At 41.0% G+C, this 20,082-nt stretch overlaps 1 protein-coding gene across 6 annotated transcripts in view; it reads left to right on the plus strand.

Annotated features, from left to right (window-relative positions):
• The window catches only part of GRHL2 (grainyhead like transcription factor 2), a 136,704-nt gene that overhangs the window by 75,092 nt on the left and 41,530 nt on the right, over positions 1–20,082 (plus strand). For all 6 annotated transcript variants that reach the window (XM_017651745.3, XM_073229907.1, XM_017651744.3 and 3 more), the window contains one exon: positions 6,445–6,539. In XM_017651745.3, coding sequence (XP_017507234.3) covers positions 6,445–6,539 — 95 coding nt within the window. The remainder of the gene's footprint in view (positions 1–6,444; positions 6,540–20,082) is intronic.

Consider the following 20,082-nt stretch of genomic DNA (forward strand, 5'->3'; position numbering starts at 1 on the left):
TTTTATAGGCAAACCCAGGCTGGGCTACTAGAGCTATGCAGAAAAAGTGAAAGGGTGGACACCAGGGAAAGGCAGCTGCTGCCTTTCAGAAGTTCAGGTACCCGGCCGGTCAGTGTGACTTCAAGGCGCCAGCAGGCCCAGCAGACAGGAGTGCTGGGCAACTGGTCTCTCTCTGTCCCAGGGTTTCCCACCCTGCCATTTAGTTTTGTTCTGTGGAGGGCTGTCCCCCAGAATGAAACAAACCTGCTTTCTCTATGTAAATGTGGGTCTTCTCTCCTTTAAATAAAACTCAGTAGGTAGAATTTTGATTTTGATGTCTTTCTATATTATTTCCACTCTTCTGAATAGATATGAAAGTAAATTTGATTAAAACAAAATAAAACCTTTAAAAGAAAATGGCATCGTACAAGAATAAATTACTTACCAAAGGAACATCCATATCTTTATTATTCTGCAAACTGTCAGAAAGTGCAGGCACTATTTTTTAAGAGATAAAATAATTTGAAGAGAAAATAGATTGAAATTAAATCTCTCTGAGTCACATAGATTCATGCAAAGCAGTTAATTTTCAGACTATCCAAGTTGATTTAAATTCAGACCTAGAAGCCATGGTGCATACATAGGTACTACACAACCTTGTGTGTTTATGTAGCTACACACAGGATATGCCTAATTGTCAGTTTGAGATCAAGTTTGTGAGTCAACACCAGAATTCTTAAAAAATGAAATCAAATAGAGTAAAAAATACTAGCGTACAGGGAACATAGTACTAGGTTACAAAGTTAAGTGCTTTTCTTACTCTAAACTTAATACAATTGAAAGCTGTAACATTGGCCTATATAATTCCTTCTCTAGAAACAGAAGGATGAAACAAATGCAAATAAGATAATAGATTATAATAGCCCAAAAGGAAAATTCCAAGAAAGGTTCCCCTAAAATGATATCTGGGAGGTCACTATAATAAACCATGGAGAGTAAATAGTGATGATATTTCTAATTCTAGCTTTAATACTGAAGAGTCATTCTATGCCAGTCACATTCTACGAGGCACAAATTACCTCTTTATAATTTCAGCCATCATAGCTCTGGATTATGTATAGAAAGGTGCTCATTTGAAAGGCTGTCTATAACAGAAGTCAAAGGACTCTAGCTCTGTATGTAGACAGAACTTCATCCCCACTCAGTACCTTTAAAATTCAGTGACTGTTGGGTGGGCAGGCAGTCAACATATTTCCCTGTTTCCTATTCTATAAAGTAAGAGTAATTTAAAAAAGCTATTAATCAGAACTGTCTGAGGTGATATTTGTAAAGTGTGTATATTTAGCACATACTAAACTCTCAAAACCTGATGACTGTGCCTATTATTTGCTCAGAGGCCAGGACCAAATGATGGAAATACTTTTAGTGCCTCTAAAAATCAGCTCAGGTGTCAACACACTTAAGGAAACTCAGGTTACTTTTGACTTGGGAAAAGTGTTATGAAGGAAATAATCCATTAGAGTTCTTGTGAGTCATTCAGGATTTAAGAAGCTGCTGCTTTGATTTTGAGAAACAGAAGAAAGAAATCTCAGAACCTCTTTGGACTAGGGTTTATTTATTCTACCTATTTCAAGTCAGAGTGAATGCTCCTAGAGTGACCCTCAAGCATTTCCTGAACCCAAGCAGATCCAATTGGCCTTTGCAGACAGAGGGGAGCTGATGTCTGTGGGCAAGTGGGGTGAGAGAAGTAGGGGTAGGTGTTGTTCCTGTCACCCGCTGTGGGCCAGCAAGGGCTGTTCTCTTAGATATTGGCTCTCTTTTATAGATGGGGAAATACAAATTCACAGAGGTTCCATAACTCACTGAAGGTCACAGGGCTCGGGAGAGGGGGACAGAAATTAAATGGAATTATTTAATAATAAATAAAGAAAAAATTATACTCATGTCTGTGTGTTTCCACCACCAGTGTCCTTTCTTCCTGGGCTTTGGGAGCCACCCTGTAAAAGGACTCCTTATAGATCCTGACCCCAAATGTATAAACTGCCCTGAGTTCTCACTTATTAAAAAGGAAACTATCTCCTTAGGCCGCAGCATGTGCACACTGACATGGCAGTTGTGCCCTGAGCCATGTCAGCATTCCAGGTTGCTTACTTCACTGGTCCAGACAGAATCCACACCTTTCAGAAGAGAAGCAATTTTTATATTAATTATACCACTCCTTTTAATCTCCAACAATATATACAAAGTAATTAAAAGGAGTAGGTATAATTTACCGAGCACGTGAAGATTCATTAAGGCAGAGAAATGAACAGTTCCTTTGACGGCCCTCCAGAATCACACTTACACATACAGTCAGGTTGAAGACAACTCAACCTACAAAATCTGAATTTAAAAACCTGCTAACAAACCACTGACTATATGCAAAAAGTGAACAATATAAACAGAGAATGAGAAGATTTACTATCACGCTTCTCAAAATTCCTGTGCAGAGTGCAACTTGCCAAAACACATAGATGAAAGCAGCGCGCATTCACCCGGGGCCACGGCCCTTCGCTGGAACCCTCAAAGTCTGTCATCTCCCCCACACCTCTGGCTTCCTCAGAAGAGCTAACTTTTTTTTTTTTTGGTATCATTAATCCATAACTCCATGAGGAACATTATGTCTACTAGACTCCCCCCGCCCACCAAGTCCCCCCACCCCTCCCATCAGTCACTGTCCATCAGTGTGGCAAGATGCCGCAACCTGTAGAAGGGCTAACTTTTGAACTTTTCTTTCAATCTCATGGTGCCTGCAGCTATGGAGATGTTTTCTTTGCTCTCTCTCCACTGTAGCACGGCAACCTCACCCTCCTTTGTCCAGGAATTTGCAAAGGTACAGAACTGTCCAATCTTTATCTCCTTGAACTTTTCTCAGCACGTCTCTACCAGCTGACTGCCCTGTAGGATGTGCTGTGATTTTTCTCTATGAGGTGTTTGAGGAAACAAGAACTCATTCCCTGTTATTTGTGAATATAAATGTTATCAATCTTTCCAGGAGCAATTTGGCAAAATGAATTAAACAGCTTAAAATATATTTGCCTTTGACCTATTAATATCTCTTCTAAGAATATATCTCAGTGAAATAATAAAGTATGTATGAATATTTAGCTATAAAGGTAATTAAATGAAGTGCTATTGAAGGTAGCAAATTTTTGGACATCATTTAAGTGACAGCAAGAGCTAAATAAGTTATGGCACTTCATTTTTTTTTTTATTCTTCAAACTCTTTTATTATTATTATTATTTTGTTATCATTAATCTACAATTACATGAAGAATATTATGTTCACTAGGCTCTCCCCTACCCCAAGTCCCCCCAACAAACCCCATTACAGTCACTGTCCATCAGCATAGTAAGATGTTGTAGAATCACTACTTGTCTTCTCTGTGTTGCACAGCCCTCCCCTTTCCCCCACCCCCCACATTATACATGCTAATCATAATACCCCCTTTCTTCTTCCCTGCCCTTATCCCTCCCTACCCTCCCATTCTCCCCAGTCTCTTTTCCTTTGGTAACTGTTAGTCCATTCTTGGGTTCTGTGATTCTGCTGCTGTTTTGTTCCTTCAGTTTTTCTTTTGTTCTTATACTCCACAGATGAGTGAAATCATTTGGTATGTGTCTTTCTCCACTTGGCTTATTTCACTGAGCATAATACCCTCTAGCACCATCCATGTTGTTGCAAATGGTAGGATTTGTTTTCTTCTTATGGCTGAATAATATTCCATTGTGTATATGTACCACATCTTCTTTATCCATTCATCTATGATGGACACTTAGGTTGCTTCCATTTCTTGGCTATTGTAAATAGTATGGCACTTCATTTTAATCAAATATAATAGTACTTGGCCATTAAAAATATTTTCCACAAGTTTATTGAAATGGAAAGTTGCTGAAGATGTATTAAGGAATAAAAAGCAAATTTAAAAATGTGTTACAATATTGTGTAAAAAATACATATTTTGGAGAAAGGAAGGTGAAGACAGAAAAATGAAGTATACGTGATGTGTTTTTAGTGGTTGTTTGTCGGTAGGTAGATTGTGGCTGCTTTTAAGTATGTTTCATATTTGTTCATGGTCTCTGACTTACTTACCTGTGGTGAACACACATGCTTTTATATTAAAGTGTTTGTGGTTTATTTAAAATGTAAAGATAGATAGTTTTGCTTTAAAGTCTCCCTAGGGAAACCAATAGAAACATGGACAAAGGGCATGACAGGCCATCTATATAAGGAGACACCTGGCTGGTTATCCTGGATGTGAAGAGATGCTTGAACTCACAAGTTGTAGAAGAAATGCAAATGCAGGATACCACCATACCATCCTGGCAACAAAAATCCCAGACATTTGTTGAGAAAGAGGGGCAATAGAATTCCTATAGGAGTTTAGATTGGCCCAACCCATTTTAGAGATTGAGTCTGGAGGGCCATTCCAGAGAGCATACTTAGTAGGCTTTTCTGGGATGAACCATAAATCCAAATCCTGGTGATAAGGAGCTTTTTTATAAAACAAAATCAAACTGGCTTTGTTTTATTATGGATTATTATGGACTTTGCTTTATTATATTATGGATATAAAGAGCAAAAGCTACTCTCAACCTAAGTCACATAAACAAAATGAATTTTATTAAGAGAAAATAGTTAAAATCTTGACAAAAGATATGAATTTAGATTTCCTAATAAATGAGGAGGAAACAGAAAAACAATCAGATATGTGAACTATAGGAAAGCAGACTTCAAAATTTCACAGCATTAACATAGAGAACTTGTTGAAGTCTTGAGAAACCACCAGCCCTGGAGTGATAACAACTTAAGAGAACACAGAAAGAGGAAATGACCCTTTGGCCAGAAACATGTCCAGTTTTGTAGACAACAAACACTTTATACATCCTGGAAGCCACTCATAGTACCTAGCTCCCCTATCCTAACTCAAAAAGAAAAATATCTAAAAAGAATTTATAAACCAAAAGACCTCCAATGTCATTAGAATTGAATCTTCCTTGGGACCCCCTTCACGGGACTGGAGTGTGATCACACAGACAAGCGTGCTGGGCCTCACTGTGAAGGAAGTGATAGGTCACAGTGTAAGAATTACAAAAACATTATAAGAGGCACATGATCAGAGTTTTGTTTTAGAAAAATAATTATGGAAGCTTTGAGAGGAAGAACATATGTGATGAGGTGATCAAGCTGTAAATGAACCAGACCTCAAAGAACCAGACCTCATAACTGTGATGCCAGCCAAGCAGGACACGAACAATGTTTATTTAGTACACAAGGGACAGAATTAAGGTAGGCCAACGGTATGAGGGAGAAAATCCAGATGGTAAGCATATGGTAAAAACCCCAGGAAGTAGTGAGGATTAAAACTAGGAATATCATGTCCAGACCTTAAGAATAATAAGGTAGTGAGTGATAGTGGAAACAGTGAATAATAAGGATTTTAATCAAAGTATTGTCGCTGGTGCCAGAGAACTGGAGATCACTGAAGGGTCCATCTCTGAGGAGGGGATAAGTAAGTTTTAGGTTCCACAGAAGTTTATGCAGCTGCTTTTAGATGTAAGTGTGCAGTCAGCAATGTGGTTAGATCTGAAAAAGTCCATATCTTGGGTTGCCATATAAAATAGAGGATGCACGATTAAATTTGAATTTGATAAACAATGAATATTTTTTTAGGATAAGTATGTCCCCAATATTTGCTAAATCTGTCAACTCTAGCCATAGTACAACACAAGTTGTAAAAATGAAAGTTCTGTACACAGGCAAATCAACTCAAATTATTTCATAAGAATACATAGTAAACACATTGATAACTGTGGCATTTGTTGGGGAGGAGAATGGGGATAAAAAGGAATAAATAAGTGTTACCTAAATAAAGAAGTAATCAATGAGAGGGCCTTGGACAGGTGGTAGTGATAGCGTGCTGTGTATATAGATTAGCTCAACTCTCTGCACCTAAGTCCAAAAAGAAGTTAAAAAAAAGAGTTTTCCTGCACTCTCCTGGGATTTCTTTACGGAAGTCCTGGTGACACTGCTTGGCTGATAAACAGAATATTCTTTTCTACAAGTATCCCCATGGAATATTCTGGCACTTCCACAACATTAAGTGTCAGGAAAGTGAGTAGGAGAAGGAGTGGGTTGGTGATGGATTCAGAAGAAAAAAAATTTAATAATTTTATAAACCCAGTAAAAAATGATACTAATAAGTCAATTAGGGACCTTGCTTCATCTAGATTTACTCTTTTACTAGAGGAACATGCTTATGTTCTTACAGAGTAAATATTAGTTAAAAAATTATCAGTGAACACAAGTCCTTAACTCTTGCCAGAGAGACAGCCAGAAGAACAAAGTTTGAAATTTCCCCATTGGAAAATGACAGTTCAGTGTATGTCAGGATTCACTCTTTCAAACCCTTTCTCTTTTTGTTACAGCTGATTACAAGGAGAGCTTTAATACAATTGGAAACATTGAAGAGATTGCATATAATGCTGTTTCCTTCACCTGGGATGTGAATGAGGAGGCAAAGGTACGTAAAAAGTACTATTGATTCACTGTGCATACCTTTTGAATAACCTGTTCATTCTCTGCAGAAGATTCTCTTACAAAAGCCCTGTAGGTAGGGAAAGATCTGTTAACCTAAGCCAGAAGAAGGAAATGAACGTGGTACTTTATCTAGAAGTCACACACATTCAGTTATGTGCAGCTAATTGCCTTTTGGGGGAAAAAGAAGAAAAGGGGGTGTGTCTGTTTATGGCCTCACCGGGAATGGGCCAAGCTGCATGTCCATCTCAGATCCTGCAGGCCTTCAAGCTCCTCTCTAGTATGTGGGGCTGGCAAGACTGGGCCAGAGAACCTTTTCTGCCTGTACTGCAGATTTCCCAGACACTCTCTGACTGCTGCCTTCTGGAGCCAGGGAAGCATTCAGAGCTAATGTCTTCACAGGAGTGACTGGACAGCCCTCCGGACCCCACAGACCCTTCCAGGCATACCATGGTTGAGAGGAGCTACAGAAAATAGGGCTGCAGTCTCTGAACCTCACTCCCTGAGGTCGAGTTGTTGTCACCTTGAGCCATTTCTCTGGCATTGGCTGCTTAAACTTTCTCTTTCCCTCTGGTGACAGTGTGGTTAAGAAGGACAATGGCAAAACCTCCAGCAAGGTGTACCCTGAGGACAGACGTCCTCCATTGTACCAGTTTGGGTGAAAAAGTCAGATGTGCTGATACTTGGTTGTTTGCCTTCCAGCCATGAGTCTCTAATTTCATGAAAGCTACAGACTTTTCTGCTATGCCCTTAGCATAACTTCCTTAGCATCTGATCCTTGATCCTTATTTTGCACTTAAAGGAAGGTTCCAGATGAAACCTAAGCTTGTTTTCTGCCTCAGTTAGGTACCATCTAGGAGGGTGTTTGTTAGAAGACTTTGTCTTTAAACTAATGAAAAGGTCAATGTCAACAACTCCCTTCAATGCTTTATTGTCTGCAAGCAGCAGGAAGGCTGGGTGAGAAAGGTAACTGGATGGGAATTGTGGGCATGACTTCTAGAAGAAGATGAATTGCTCAGTGTCTCATTTCACTCGTGTATAAAACAATGTAAGTGAAATTGGCTTTAGGCCCAAGAAAGGTGACCCAAATGGGCAGGCAGCCCCAGAGTGCCAGAGCAGCATGGAGAATGTTCCAGGGCCTCAGTGCACTTCAGGAAGGAAGGAAGCCTTGCAATGGATGGACGTCAGGTTGCCAAATTTGTCTTCTGAGGTCCTCTCTGCCTCCATTTAAAGTTCCTCACCTGAGCCTTGAGCTTTCTCTTGGTGCCCGGTGCGCTCTGAGGCTAGATTACAGGGGTGAGAATGAGAAGGCAGTGTGCACGGCAGATGGGGCTGGCGTCAGAATCCCCAGCGAGGCCTGTGACCGCTCCGGGCCTCTGGTCCCTCACACAAAGCAACAACATTTTTCCTGTTGTCCCAGCCTTACCGAGCATTGTGTTGGGGTTGTGACCTGTGTGTGAGGATCCAGTGCTGGAGAAGGCGGCGGGGGAACCAATCGCCATGCAGCAGCGGGGGGAGTGGGAGGCAGGGCCCCGCAGTGGCTGGGGGGACAGCGGGATCCTATCACTGCCAAGTGCCCTGTCTGTGTAGAGCAAGCTATAAATGAGAGCTGTAATCATCACCGTAAGTTTTATTAGCATGCCATCTGTGGTAGTGAGTGCTAGTGGGTGAAAGTGTTAACTGTTACGTGTCCGTAGGGACCGTTTAAAGGAAATGCTGGAACTGGGACAGCTGAGTGGTGGAGGCTCTGGGGTAGGCCAGGCAAGGTAGTTATTTTGGGGTTCAGTTGATCTTTCAGCCCAATTCAGACAACATCCCTCATTTCCCATAAGTAAGGGGCACTTTTCTTCTGTAAATAGGTATCTTTGTGCATGTGTGTTGTTCCAGGTTGACAAGTTTAAGCTCAGATACACTTTCACAAATGGCAGTGAAGGATATTTTCTATTGCTTGTTGTTGCAAAATGTGTTTGTTTGATATATTATTTTAATGACTGTTACTTGGAGGCTGGAATTGTCTGGGTTAATGCAGTCTGGGTTAATCAGTAAGTAATAAAAAAGTAGTTCTGAATACTTTCCCCCAAACTACTGGGAGGGCTTTTAAAGAAAAACCATCAAAGTTAAATTCACATCATTGGGGAGGCTGAGATGTTTTCTTCAACCTGCAGAGCCTAAGGTATTTCTTTCAGATATTTTTATTTGTATTATAATAAGCAGATTGCAAAAAACAAAATTGTGTGGTATTGAGAAAAAGGTTTTCAGCATAGTGAGAGATAACAGCATCCCTCTCAGTGTGGAACTGTTTGTGATTTTCATACTGTGGATTTCTTGGGAGTAATTGCATTTGCTTTCAAGTTCCTATTGGTGACATCTCCATGGAAATCTTCTGTAGCCTTCAGGGGCCCACTCAGTGTCTCCTGTTGTTTTGGCTTATATGGCCAGAGAACACAGATCTGTGATCTACAGCCTTCATATGGCCCATAGAATGTGTCTTTGTATGTGTGTATCATTATTTATGTACTTACATTTCAAATTTTTGCCCATATTTAATAATCATTAAATCAGGAGGTTATTACTTTTTTTTAAAATTTAGGTTTCCAGATTCTTTTGGATAATTAAGGTTCTGTCAACCATGAGCTCAAGTGTTTGCAAGGCTATCAGTGGCTCTTGTGAGGTATTAGCTATTCTCTTTAATGCTTTCTTTAGCTTTCTTCATTCTGGAACTTTCCCTGCCTGATTCTGGTGGATATTTGAGTTTTTATGCCCCAACCACACCCCTTCCGTTTCTATCTTCATTGGCTTTCAGTGTTGAGGACAGCAGTGACATAATGGAAGTTGACATTGGATAGCTGACAGGAATGGGACTAGAAACTCCACTAGCATCTCTTGCTTCCTTTGGCCAGACCTTGGGCAGTAGGCCAGAGGTTAGCTTGTGTTGGCACTATTAAAGACAGGCTCTGTGACATCCTTTTGAATACCCACTATTGTAGTAGATCTTGATCTTTGACAGTGTTTAAAAAAAACAGAAATCACTTGGACCTAAATGTAATTATATATTAACAAGTTGGATAATACCACTTCAGGGTTAAAAGTGAGATTTCTTTTGCACACACCAGCTTTGGAGAAGGTAGTGTCAGAAGAGATTCTACAAATATACTTTGAGCCATAGTAGCATTGTTTGAGAAAACCATGCATCTTCCCAAGATAATTATGTTAAAAGACGGCTTTTATCTCAACATGTAAGTTTTGGTACATTTATTTAAAAAAGAAAAAAAGGCTAGTATTTGGTAGTCTTACTACCTATGTATAATAAGGCCTGATGATAAGGTTTATGGATTTTTCCAGAGCACACTTTCTACTTTTTTCTTTTGTTGCTGACCTATGTTTTATTCTACCTCTCATTTAACATGAAGAGAAGAAAGGAAAGGATGTGAAACTCTAATCTTTTAGTTTAATTAGAGGAAAAAGTTGGGCTAGTGAAGGTGTCAAAACTATTTGTTAAAATGAGACTTGGGGATTAACTCCAGATTTCCAGTCTCAGTCGCAGCAGGATTCTGGCAAAACTATTACAGCATTCTTCCACCCAGAACCGGCCTGGCTGGTTGTGTCACAGTGTTTGTGCACAATGACACAAGCAGGAGAAATCATCTCCAACAGGACGTTCTTTTCCCTTCGGGGGTCTTTGCGGTCTAGAAGCTCATGTAATGTGACCGTGTGTCCCTGGGAGTGACTCAGGTGACAGCTAGGTGGGTGAGACTCTGAGCATCCACCCAGCTCAGCTCAGACATTGATAGGGGACGAGGCACATGGTGATACAGAAGAAAAAGCTCTACAATGGGGTTCAGGCCACCAGGTATTAGTCCTGGCACCGGCATGGCCAGCTCTGGGACTTCCTCTTTTTGAGCTTCAGTTTTCTCTGCTGGAAAATGGTAGGAAGGGGAGCAGGGAGGGGTTGACAGAGTATCAAAGTCCCATCTGTGTGACTAGTGGGAGGATGGCAGTGCTGCATTCTTTCACACAACTTGCATTTACAAGGTCATTTCAATTTCCTTTCTCCCTTTAGCCAAACACTGGTGCCTACAAAATAGATTTGTTGCTCACTAATCCCCAAGGTGCGGGATTCCCATGCACGACCCTATTGAATGACTGAAGAGCAGTGAGCTCAGATTCCTGGCACCAAAAGCTGCTTTTCTGTATGCGATGACATCACCCCCCAGAGCAGTTGCACAGCAAACCCTAATTACAGGCTCCCCTTTCTCCCAGATTTCTAAAGAGGTTCTCAAAACTGGGCCCCTTATTTTTGTCTAGCGCTGTTTTCTGTGTTCACAATGATGTCAAGATTAAGCCAACCTCAGTATGCTACAAAGACTTCTCTCATGTGACCACAGAGAATTATTTGAGCATTAAGATGCTACTTGTGCATTGAAGAATACGTTGTCTTTTTGTGTCTTTTCACTGAAACACCACACCATTTCCCCCCTTGCTATGCTTCACCCCTCTGATGATTTATCTACTTAAGATAAAGGAGGCTTCTTTCCATGAACACTTTTTTAATCCCTCTTCATTGAAGCCTTTTGGAATGATCTTGATCCAGTAAAAATGTTCCTCTCCCCTCACTACCAGCACCATAAAATTATCAAGCAGACAAATAAACCCATTATTATCCCATCCCCCTTTCTCTGATTTTTAGAAAAGTTCTATTGTCACTCAATAATAGGAAATTCTGTCTCCCTTGGGTTACTCTTTGCTGCCTGTCACCTCTGCTTGCAGAAGCAGAGCGATTATCCTTCAGGGAAGCCTACCGTGCTTCCCGCTTCCCCACTCTGTGTTGAGTTGCAGAAGGAGCTTCAGGAGATTGGCTAGTCTAGCCCTCTGCTCTGCCACGTCAGTGGTGAATGTTCTTCCTGTAGTTTGGGGCTTGGAGAGGAGCTTTTAGACAGAAAGTTGTTGCAATTTTAAAAAGGGCCAGGGATCCAGGGATGCAGATAAGAGATATGTTTTCATCCCATTAACAAATTTTTGTGGCAAGATTGGGGGTGGGCAGGGCTGACACTTGGGGTCGGTGGGGTGGGGAACAGAGAGGCTTTGAGACATCATGAATCATTTTCCTGTGCATCTCAGATTCTGATTCCACTGAATACAACCTTCTACATAGCCGGCACTGCAAGATTAGGCAAATGGAAAATGGGGACTTCGGGTCCACGTCCCTCTGAGTCCAGAGCCCATGCTCTTAATCATTGCAATAGAGGGAAGTCTGCATATTTTTTCTTTTTCAGGCTAAAGCATGCTATGATTTTGCTTCTAAAAGAAATCTATATGGTACCACCTATGTGGGTCCAGAAAGAAAGAAAACTGATGATTAGCCTCATTTCCTTGAGCAAAGCAGTTCGATCAAGTCAGCCTGCTTTTGCCACCCTCTGTCTCGCCCTCCCCCATCCGCAAAGATGGGCTCGCAGTGGATCCGGTGCTTCTAACGCACAGTTTCTCTCCCCATCTGCGGCTTTGGCGGCCCTGGTGTTAGCGGTTGATGTCCATGTTATTCACCAGAATGGGTATGAGAGTGAGGACTGTGTGGGTTCCTTCCCTCTTCAACTGAGTGTGTATGTGTGTGTGTGTGTGGGGGGGTATGTTTGTGTATTAGCCTAACATTAGTTATCTCATTTGCATAATGATTACCTCACTGTATTAATTGAAGATCAGTGCCTGCTTTCTAATATGCAAGTCTGAAACATATCAGTGTTTTTTTCTCCACATCCTCACACATGTAGTCTCCATTTTCCACACTTTTACTTGGTATTCTGGATTCTAGTCTCATACCATTTACATTATTCTTATACTTTTTTCTTTTGTGCTTTTTTTCTGTTAGGAACAGTGAAGACAAGTCCTAATGTTTTTCATTTAAAAAAAATCAAAGCTAGAATGATGATTGTTATTGGGGAAAATGAAGCTTGCAGAAGGAATAGAATGTTTGTAACTTAAGAAATCCAATAAACAAAAACTCACATTTACCAAGCTGGTATTTTCATAGAAGCAATATTTATTTTATGGATAGATTCCTCTAACACTGGGTCCCTCTGGTTGCTTTAAATGAACTGGATTTACAAACGAGATTTCTATGTAATTATTGGAATGGTGAGAATAAGCTAGATGAGGGGATACAGATTGATATTTCCTCTGAGTCCTATTTCCCTTAATATTTTTGCCTCATTTATTGCCTGTGTGTCTCTAACACCAGGAGATATCGTCTAAGAATTGAGACCGAGTCTCAGGGATGTAAATTTTGATGTGTTAAGATGAGTCAGCTGGCTGAGCAGGAAAATAAAAATAAAAATAAAAATAAAAATAAGCAGGAAAAAAAAATGAAAAGGATAAAAAGTTCTCAGCTATATTTGAAAATCCATCCTTAAGAAAGAAAATGAAATTGATTGAATGCCCCAGCACTGCTCTGTAGCTGCCCTGGACATGAGCACAGTCAATGTGGCCCATGCCTTGAATTGTTTCACATTGTGAGATAGAAGTAGAGCTCTCCTATAGGTGATTTCTTTTTCCACAGAAAGTCTGGGTTTCTGCCTTTTCTCACTCTGGGGTCACTGCTTTCTCATCCCAGTGCTGTCTTGTCGAGGTCCAGTGAGTGGTCAGCAAGCCACACCTAGCTTTTTGCTCTTTAGCTACTAATGGATAGGAAAAAACAGTTTCTCTTTCCTCATTATTAGTGCAGTTTTATTAGCTTAAAAGACAGGATGGTGAAAATGGCATTATTTTGACCACACTCTGTGGCAAGGTAGTAAATTGGAGAAAATATAAGTATTCTAACCATTTTGTACACTGCAAATTATCCAGTCTCCTTTTGAGAGACTGGCTAATAAGGTTATGCTAATTGAAAGATTGGCTTGAAATTCAGTACCAAATCATGGTGAATCTATTAAATTTTCCCAACTGTATTCTTTCTCTCCCTCCTTTCCTCTCTCTCTTTCTCTTTCTCTCTCTCCCAACATTACTTTTTGGTCTGAAATATTTAATCATTTTTTATTGGGCCCCCACTGTGTGTCCAGCACAGCACTTGAGAAAATTTCGGTTTTGGTAGTCTTGATGAATCGCGCCTCTCAAGGGGATGTTTCTAAATGGACTGTGTTCTCTTTTTGCCAAGCTCCAGTGCTGGGCAGCAGGGAGGAAAGAAGATGTGTAAATACTGATTTTCAGGATGAAAAAGGAAACTGAAAGACCAGCCAAAATAGCCCATACTCCTGATAGTCCATGGGTTCATGACCTGGTTCAACCCCCAGCCCCCACCTCCCGCCAGCAGGCTGGGAGTTATCTTTCTGTTTATAAGACAGTCTGGGATGAAATGGGGTTTGCAGACATCACTGATTAAGAAAAAGTTACATCCTAATGTTTTCCTAAATAGGGCTCAATTTTAAACAAGTCATCTTATGGAAGGTTAGATAAATTATAGGGCATCTTCCATGGTCTCAAAAGTAAAGAAAGGGCTGTGGGAGTCCCCTTGGAGGGGTCTTGAAAGGTCGAGATACACACTGTGAAGCCGGGCAAATGGCATTTTTATGTGTTCGCTGGGGCATGGTGTGGGTGAAGGAAGCTTTAAAAGGAAAAGGTAAACATTTGCTGGAGTCTTTGGTATTGAAATTAAACAAAGCCATGCCTTTGTTCCAGTTTTATAAGGTAATGGATGGCAGAAAACTCTTTAAAGCTGGAACTACTTCATATACAGAAGGAGTAATCTTTAGAAAGCATCTCCCTGAAGATATTAACGGCTTGATCTTATGATCTTTTGGTTAGAATGTGGAGAATCCATGGTTTCTGGCCTGAATTCTGCTTAGGGCTCTCTAACTTCCATGCATGAGCTGTTGTATGTGTGCAGAGAGAATTCAATTACACAATTGTATTTCACAGACTGACAGTGTGTGTGTGTGTGTGTGTGTGTGTGTGTGTGTGTGTGTGTGCGCGCGTGTGTGTGCACCATGGCTAATATTTGTTTAGGGATTACCATATGCCAGGCACTCTGCCAGATGCTTTATATACATTATGCAATATCCATATTTTAAGTGGATATAATTTTTTCACTTAACTAATGAAGAAGTTGAAGCCCAGATTAGTTAGCTAGCTTACTTAGGGTTGTGCAACTAATGCAAAGCAGAGCTGGAATTCCCACCCTGGGCTGCTGGAAGCGTGTGCTCTCTTCACACTGCCTTTTGGTACTGGGAGGTTCTAGTGGCAATGCCTCCTACATCATCTCTGACAAAGGGGCAACCATCCCTTCCAGGCAGCTTGCCTGCTACGTATCATGCATTAGGCCAGGCAGTGGGAAGTCATGGACAGGTAAGCCAAGCAGAATGTCTGCTCTCAAAGAACAAGCTGGCTGGGTTGAGAACTAAGACATAAATGTAAATAACTGTAACATGATAAAGAGCCAGGAGAGTTCTGGAAAGGGGGTTAACTTTTTTATTTAAAACAATTTCCCAACTTTTTATCTTAAAAAATTGCAAATGAAAAGTTGAAGAACAATACAATTTACACTGTACATCCTTCACCTAGATTGACCCATTGTTAATATTTTGCCAGATTTGCTTTATCTTCTCTCTCTCTCTTACATACACACACACGTACACACATACATGCACACACCCCTACACTTCACTTCTAAATATTTCAGCATGTGGAGAGATCACCTGCCTGTGGGATCAGGGGGGATGTGAGGGAGGATGTGGGATATGAGCTGTGTCTTAAGGGTCAGGTGGAAATTAGACGTGTGGAAGTTGGGAAGAGCAGCAGCCCAGGGGTGCTCAGGTGCGAGCAGAAAGCACGAGAACAGGGAATTGTGGAACACGGGAGAGAGGCAGAGGTGCCTGTAAAGGGGATGGTAGAACACCAGAAAGGATGAGACTGCTGTGAAGAGAATTGGAGGAGGGCAAAACAGGGTCAAGGATGGCACTTGGGACCCACCCATTTAGGGGATGTGGAGGAAGAGGAAGCAGACAAGGCAGGAGTGATCAGTCAGGACTGTACAGAGGAGGGGAGGCAGAGAGAGGAGGAGGGCAGAACCTGGCTGGTGAAGTCCGTGCTGCAGGCAGTGGTTTCTCCTAGCATGAGCCTCGTCCTCCAAAGGCAGCATGAGCCTCAACTTGGGCAACTGTTAGAAATGCAAATACTTAGACCTCCCTCCTCAGACCTTACTAAATTGTAATCTCTGGGAGTGGGGTCCTGAAATCCAAATTTTGACAAGGCCTGGATGCACACTAAATTTCTGAACCCATGCATATAAGGATGCAGTTAAGAAGGCTGACCTTGAAGAAAGTAATTTTAGTAGAATAGTGAAGACAAAAGTCACATTAAGAATACGCCAGTGACATGGCTCACACACTGCCAGTAATTTATATGTGCATGTGTATACAAAGCCATGTTTAAAGACATGCATTGCATTATGAGATGAAAGACTGGAAACAACCTAATGTTAAAGAAGTTGTTCCTCCATATTTCATGGCTCTTTAAAAAGAAAAAGAGCTGTCTTCAAAATCTGTTGTCAAAGCAAGACGCAGAACTGTATGTTTACTATGTCACCATTTGTATAAAAAAGAAAAAGTTATGTACTGCATAGCATATTTCTAGTAGGACCCACAGAAGCTGTGGAGGATGCTCTAGAAACGGTTGGTTGATGGGTTGGTTGGTTGGTTGGTTGGTTGGGGAACACTGCTGGCTGGGCAGTGTTTTCACAATTTACCCTTTTGTGCCTTTTGAACTTTGTGCTATATTCGGGTATTACAAACTCAAGACAAATTTTAAGTGTTAAACACGATCAGAAAAGGTTTAAAATAACAACAAATGATCAGAAAGTTGAGTGAGTGAATCTTTTAGTCTGTGCTTAAATTCCTCCTCTGACTGGGAGCTTATGACTTGTGCAACAGCCCAACCCGTTGTTAATGCAATCTCCAGATTCTTCCTTAACCTGAGGTGCTGTTTCACAAGATGGTGTTTAGTGACAAAACCTGAAAGCTGAAGAACTGCTGAGAGATTTCTCCCTTGCTCTCTCCCTGACAAAACCTGTGATTTTACCCCTCTGAAAGTCTCATGCAGAGATAGATTTTATGTTTTTAAATTCACCTTATTTAAGTGTTTGTTTAAATTAAAATGCATCACAACTTATCTGCCTTTGAATTATTTGGAGATAACATCATGCCATACCTTGAGAGAGAATCCAGGCAGGAAGCTATTGTAGCAGTCTGACAGGAAGGAGGATCTGAACGGGGGTATCAGGAAGACAGGAAGAAGTGAGCCTCCAGCAGCAGGTGGGGAGGTGACATGGATGGGGCTTCGTTGACTGTGCTGTGGGGGTGAGGAAGGGCTTGGAGTCAGAGAAGAGGGCCAACCGGGACCTTAGATCCCTGAGAAGAGAATGACCACAGTGATGACAGTGAACTCTTCAGTTTTCATGGCAGTTTACAGTTTAAAAACATGATCTCATTTTAACACATCATAGTCCCAAAGTAGGTGCTATGCCTGTCTGACCTCTGCATGGCCCTGCTGCCTGCTGCCTCTGTCCCAGTCCATCCCACCTTCCTCTGCTGGATTTCTCAGTCAGGGTGCTTCCTCTCTGTTTTCCTGCCCTGACTCCCCCCAGCAATCTAGCTTCTTGTCTTTCCTTCTATGAGTCTAGCCTCTTGAAGGGGCCTAGACTCACTTCACTTCTGAACCTGGTGGCCTTCTTCTCAGCCCTAACTCTCCTTGTGCTCCCTGTAGCTTGGCTGTTGGGTGCTGTGGCCGCAGTTCTATCAGCTCTTCGCCTCCATGGTACACACTTGACCTCAAGTGTCTGGCACTTGAGCACAGTGACACAGGCATCTTGGTTGGCCTCTTCCCCCTTTTTTTCAGGCTCCTTCTCAACCTCCCCAATATAAACCCTCTTCTCGCACTAGGAAGCTCTCTTTGCTCTTTCCAGAGCCAGCACACATTTTCTTCTCCACTCTCATCTAGCTCAGGACTCCTACATGGACTCCTCCATGGCTGACTTGTTGAGCTCTGTCTTTTTCATCAAGTTCTTGCAGCATGCATAGTCTGGGATATTTAACATAGTGTCTTTTATTATATTCATTCCACAGCATGAAAACTGTTCTATGCCCACTTTTCCTTGAAAGCAGGGTCCCACCCTAGATGTCTGTATCTGCCATAGTATCTACATATAGTATTTTCCATAGCATTTATACATGTACATACATATATAGATTTATGCTGAATATATAGCTGGTGTTCCGTTTATGTTTATTCCACTTTTGTTTGATATACAGACAGATAACAATTTTTGAGGATAAATCTGGTCAGAACTGCTAACTACTGTATTATCTTGACAACTTCAACTACCCAAGGCAATCTTGGTTCTTAGGCAGTTTTGCTTATGAAAATATGAGCATGGATGAAGAGGGACATGTGTACTTAGAAAAGTAATTTTCTTTTAATTCATTGGACAAATATTTGTTGAGTAACTCCCATGGGATGGCACTGAGAACGGAGTGAGTGTGGGGCAGACAAGGACCCCCCTTAGCAGCCTGCAGCCCCAAGGAGCAGACAGGTAACTCAGCCCTGCACAAGCAAGCAGCAAGGTGACCCAAATAATGTTCAGTACTATGAAGGAAAAAGAAGAGAGCGGGGTGGCCTGAGCCACTGGTCGTAGGCTGGGTGGGAACAGGCCGAAAACAGCTATAGGTGGGGCTGTCGGGGCAGTTATTGCTGAAGAGTTAACATTGGACTGAAATCTGAATCATAACAAGGATGGCGATATGGTGATCAGTGGCAATGGCATTGGACCTGGGGTGGGGGGTGGCAGGCACAGCAAGTAGCCTATGCCATCGACTGGTAACAAGCTTGGTATATTCTGGAAATGGAAAAAATTGAGCACTAAAAGAATATGGAAAACAATGGTTGAATATATGAGTAAGCCCAATGTGTATATACACAGACATACCCACAGTATCTACAGGAGAAAATATAAAAAATATATGATCAGGTTTTAAATAATTTCTAGTACTGTATAAATGGAGGTGTTGGGGAATCTAGAAGTTTCTTGAATTCTCAACAAAATAGCAAGCCTTCTGAGGTCAGGGAGTCTGTCTCATCATTCTTGAGTCCCACCTGGTAATGTAATGCCAGGCACAGAGAGAAGACACTCAATACATATTTGATGAATTAATGCATGAAGGAAATGAATGAATGCCCGACTAGTATTTCACATGTTAATATTGTCAACTTTTAGTCTGTCTTTCTGCCTCAGTGTGGCAGTGCATCTGCACCCAAATACAATTGTTTAAGATGTAAGAAAAATGCTGAAATACAAGAAAACCATCTATAAGGTCTTTAATAATTCCAAGAACCAAGAAGAAAACAGAGTACAGAAATTGGCAGGGGAACACTTAAGCATTTATGTATTGTTCGTGTTTTTGAGTGAAAATGCTGATTTCTTGATGTGTGCCATGTCCCTGTATTGCGGGGGGGTGGGGGGTGAGGCATGTGCAGTTTCTTGGAAAAGAGCTCTTTAGAATTTCAACATAAGGAAATTAGTTCTCTTTAATCAGAAGTATCTTCTTAAAAATGCAAGATAAAGTTGTTTAAAAAGGAAAATAAATTCTTTCCATCAAATCAGAGACATTCTTGTTTTTAAAATCCCACATTGCTTTGCAAATCAAGGAGAAGCCCATTTATTTTAATAGCATGCTCTCAGAAAAATCTTGGTAGTTAATCTAATATAGTAACTCTAAAGCCCATTGATCTGTATTTATTTTAATAAATCTTTCTACACACATAGTGTAAACTGACAGACATGCTAAGCTGGGTGCAGTCACTTGTCTGTGTAGGAACTACAAAGTGGGGATGGGAATCATAATTAATATGTAAAAAGAGATTTTGTTTTTAAAATGTCAGTTGTCATGAGACTGCCTCTATTTATGGAAAGGTCTTGGGATATTTAGAAACACTCTATCTGAATCTTTGAACCAGTGGTAAAATTGTAATATCTGTTATCTACCTGGATACACCTAATTTAATGAATATTTTTCTAAAGAATAAATTATGTGCTGTCAAATTATAGGAAAACAAGTAACTGAGGTTTTGAAAACACTGTATGAACATATTTAACATAATTTTGGGGTGACAGTCCAATTGTTCACAGCACTTTTATGCTCTTTACATAATCAGAGCTCCTACTGAAGTTAAAAAGAACTTTCTGTGCTTGACATTTGGATGAACATTTGGTGTGGGAAACCATACCTTTTCCCTAAGTTCTGTAATGCATGCGCTTTGTAGATAAACTTCCAAGAAATTTGCTCTCACGTTTGCCTGCTGAGTGTGGACCTGGGACATGGTTGGGTTTGCAAGATGAAATAAATGCATGCTTATCAATTCCTAAGCCAAGGTTTTAGTTAATGTCCTACCATGCCTTCCCAACTGCCCTACCCCCAAATGCAGTTAAAAGTTCAACCATTTGGATTTGAGTGCAGCCCAGCGAGACTGGGATTGATACTGTGGGGCCCTGA

This window comes from Manis javanica, chromosome 2 (assembly GCF_040802235.1).
Source record: "Manis javanica isolate MJ-LG chromosome 2, MJ_LKY, whole genome shotgun sequence".
NCBI lineage: Eukaryota > Metazoa > Chordata > Mammalia > Pholidota > Manidae > Manis > Manis javanica.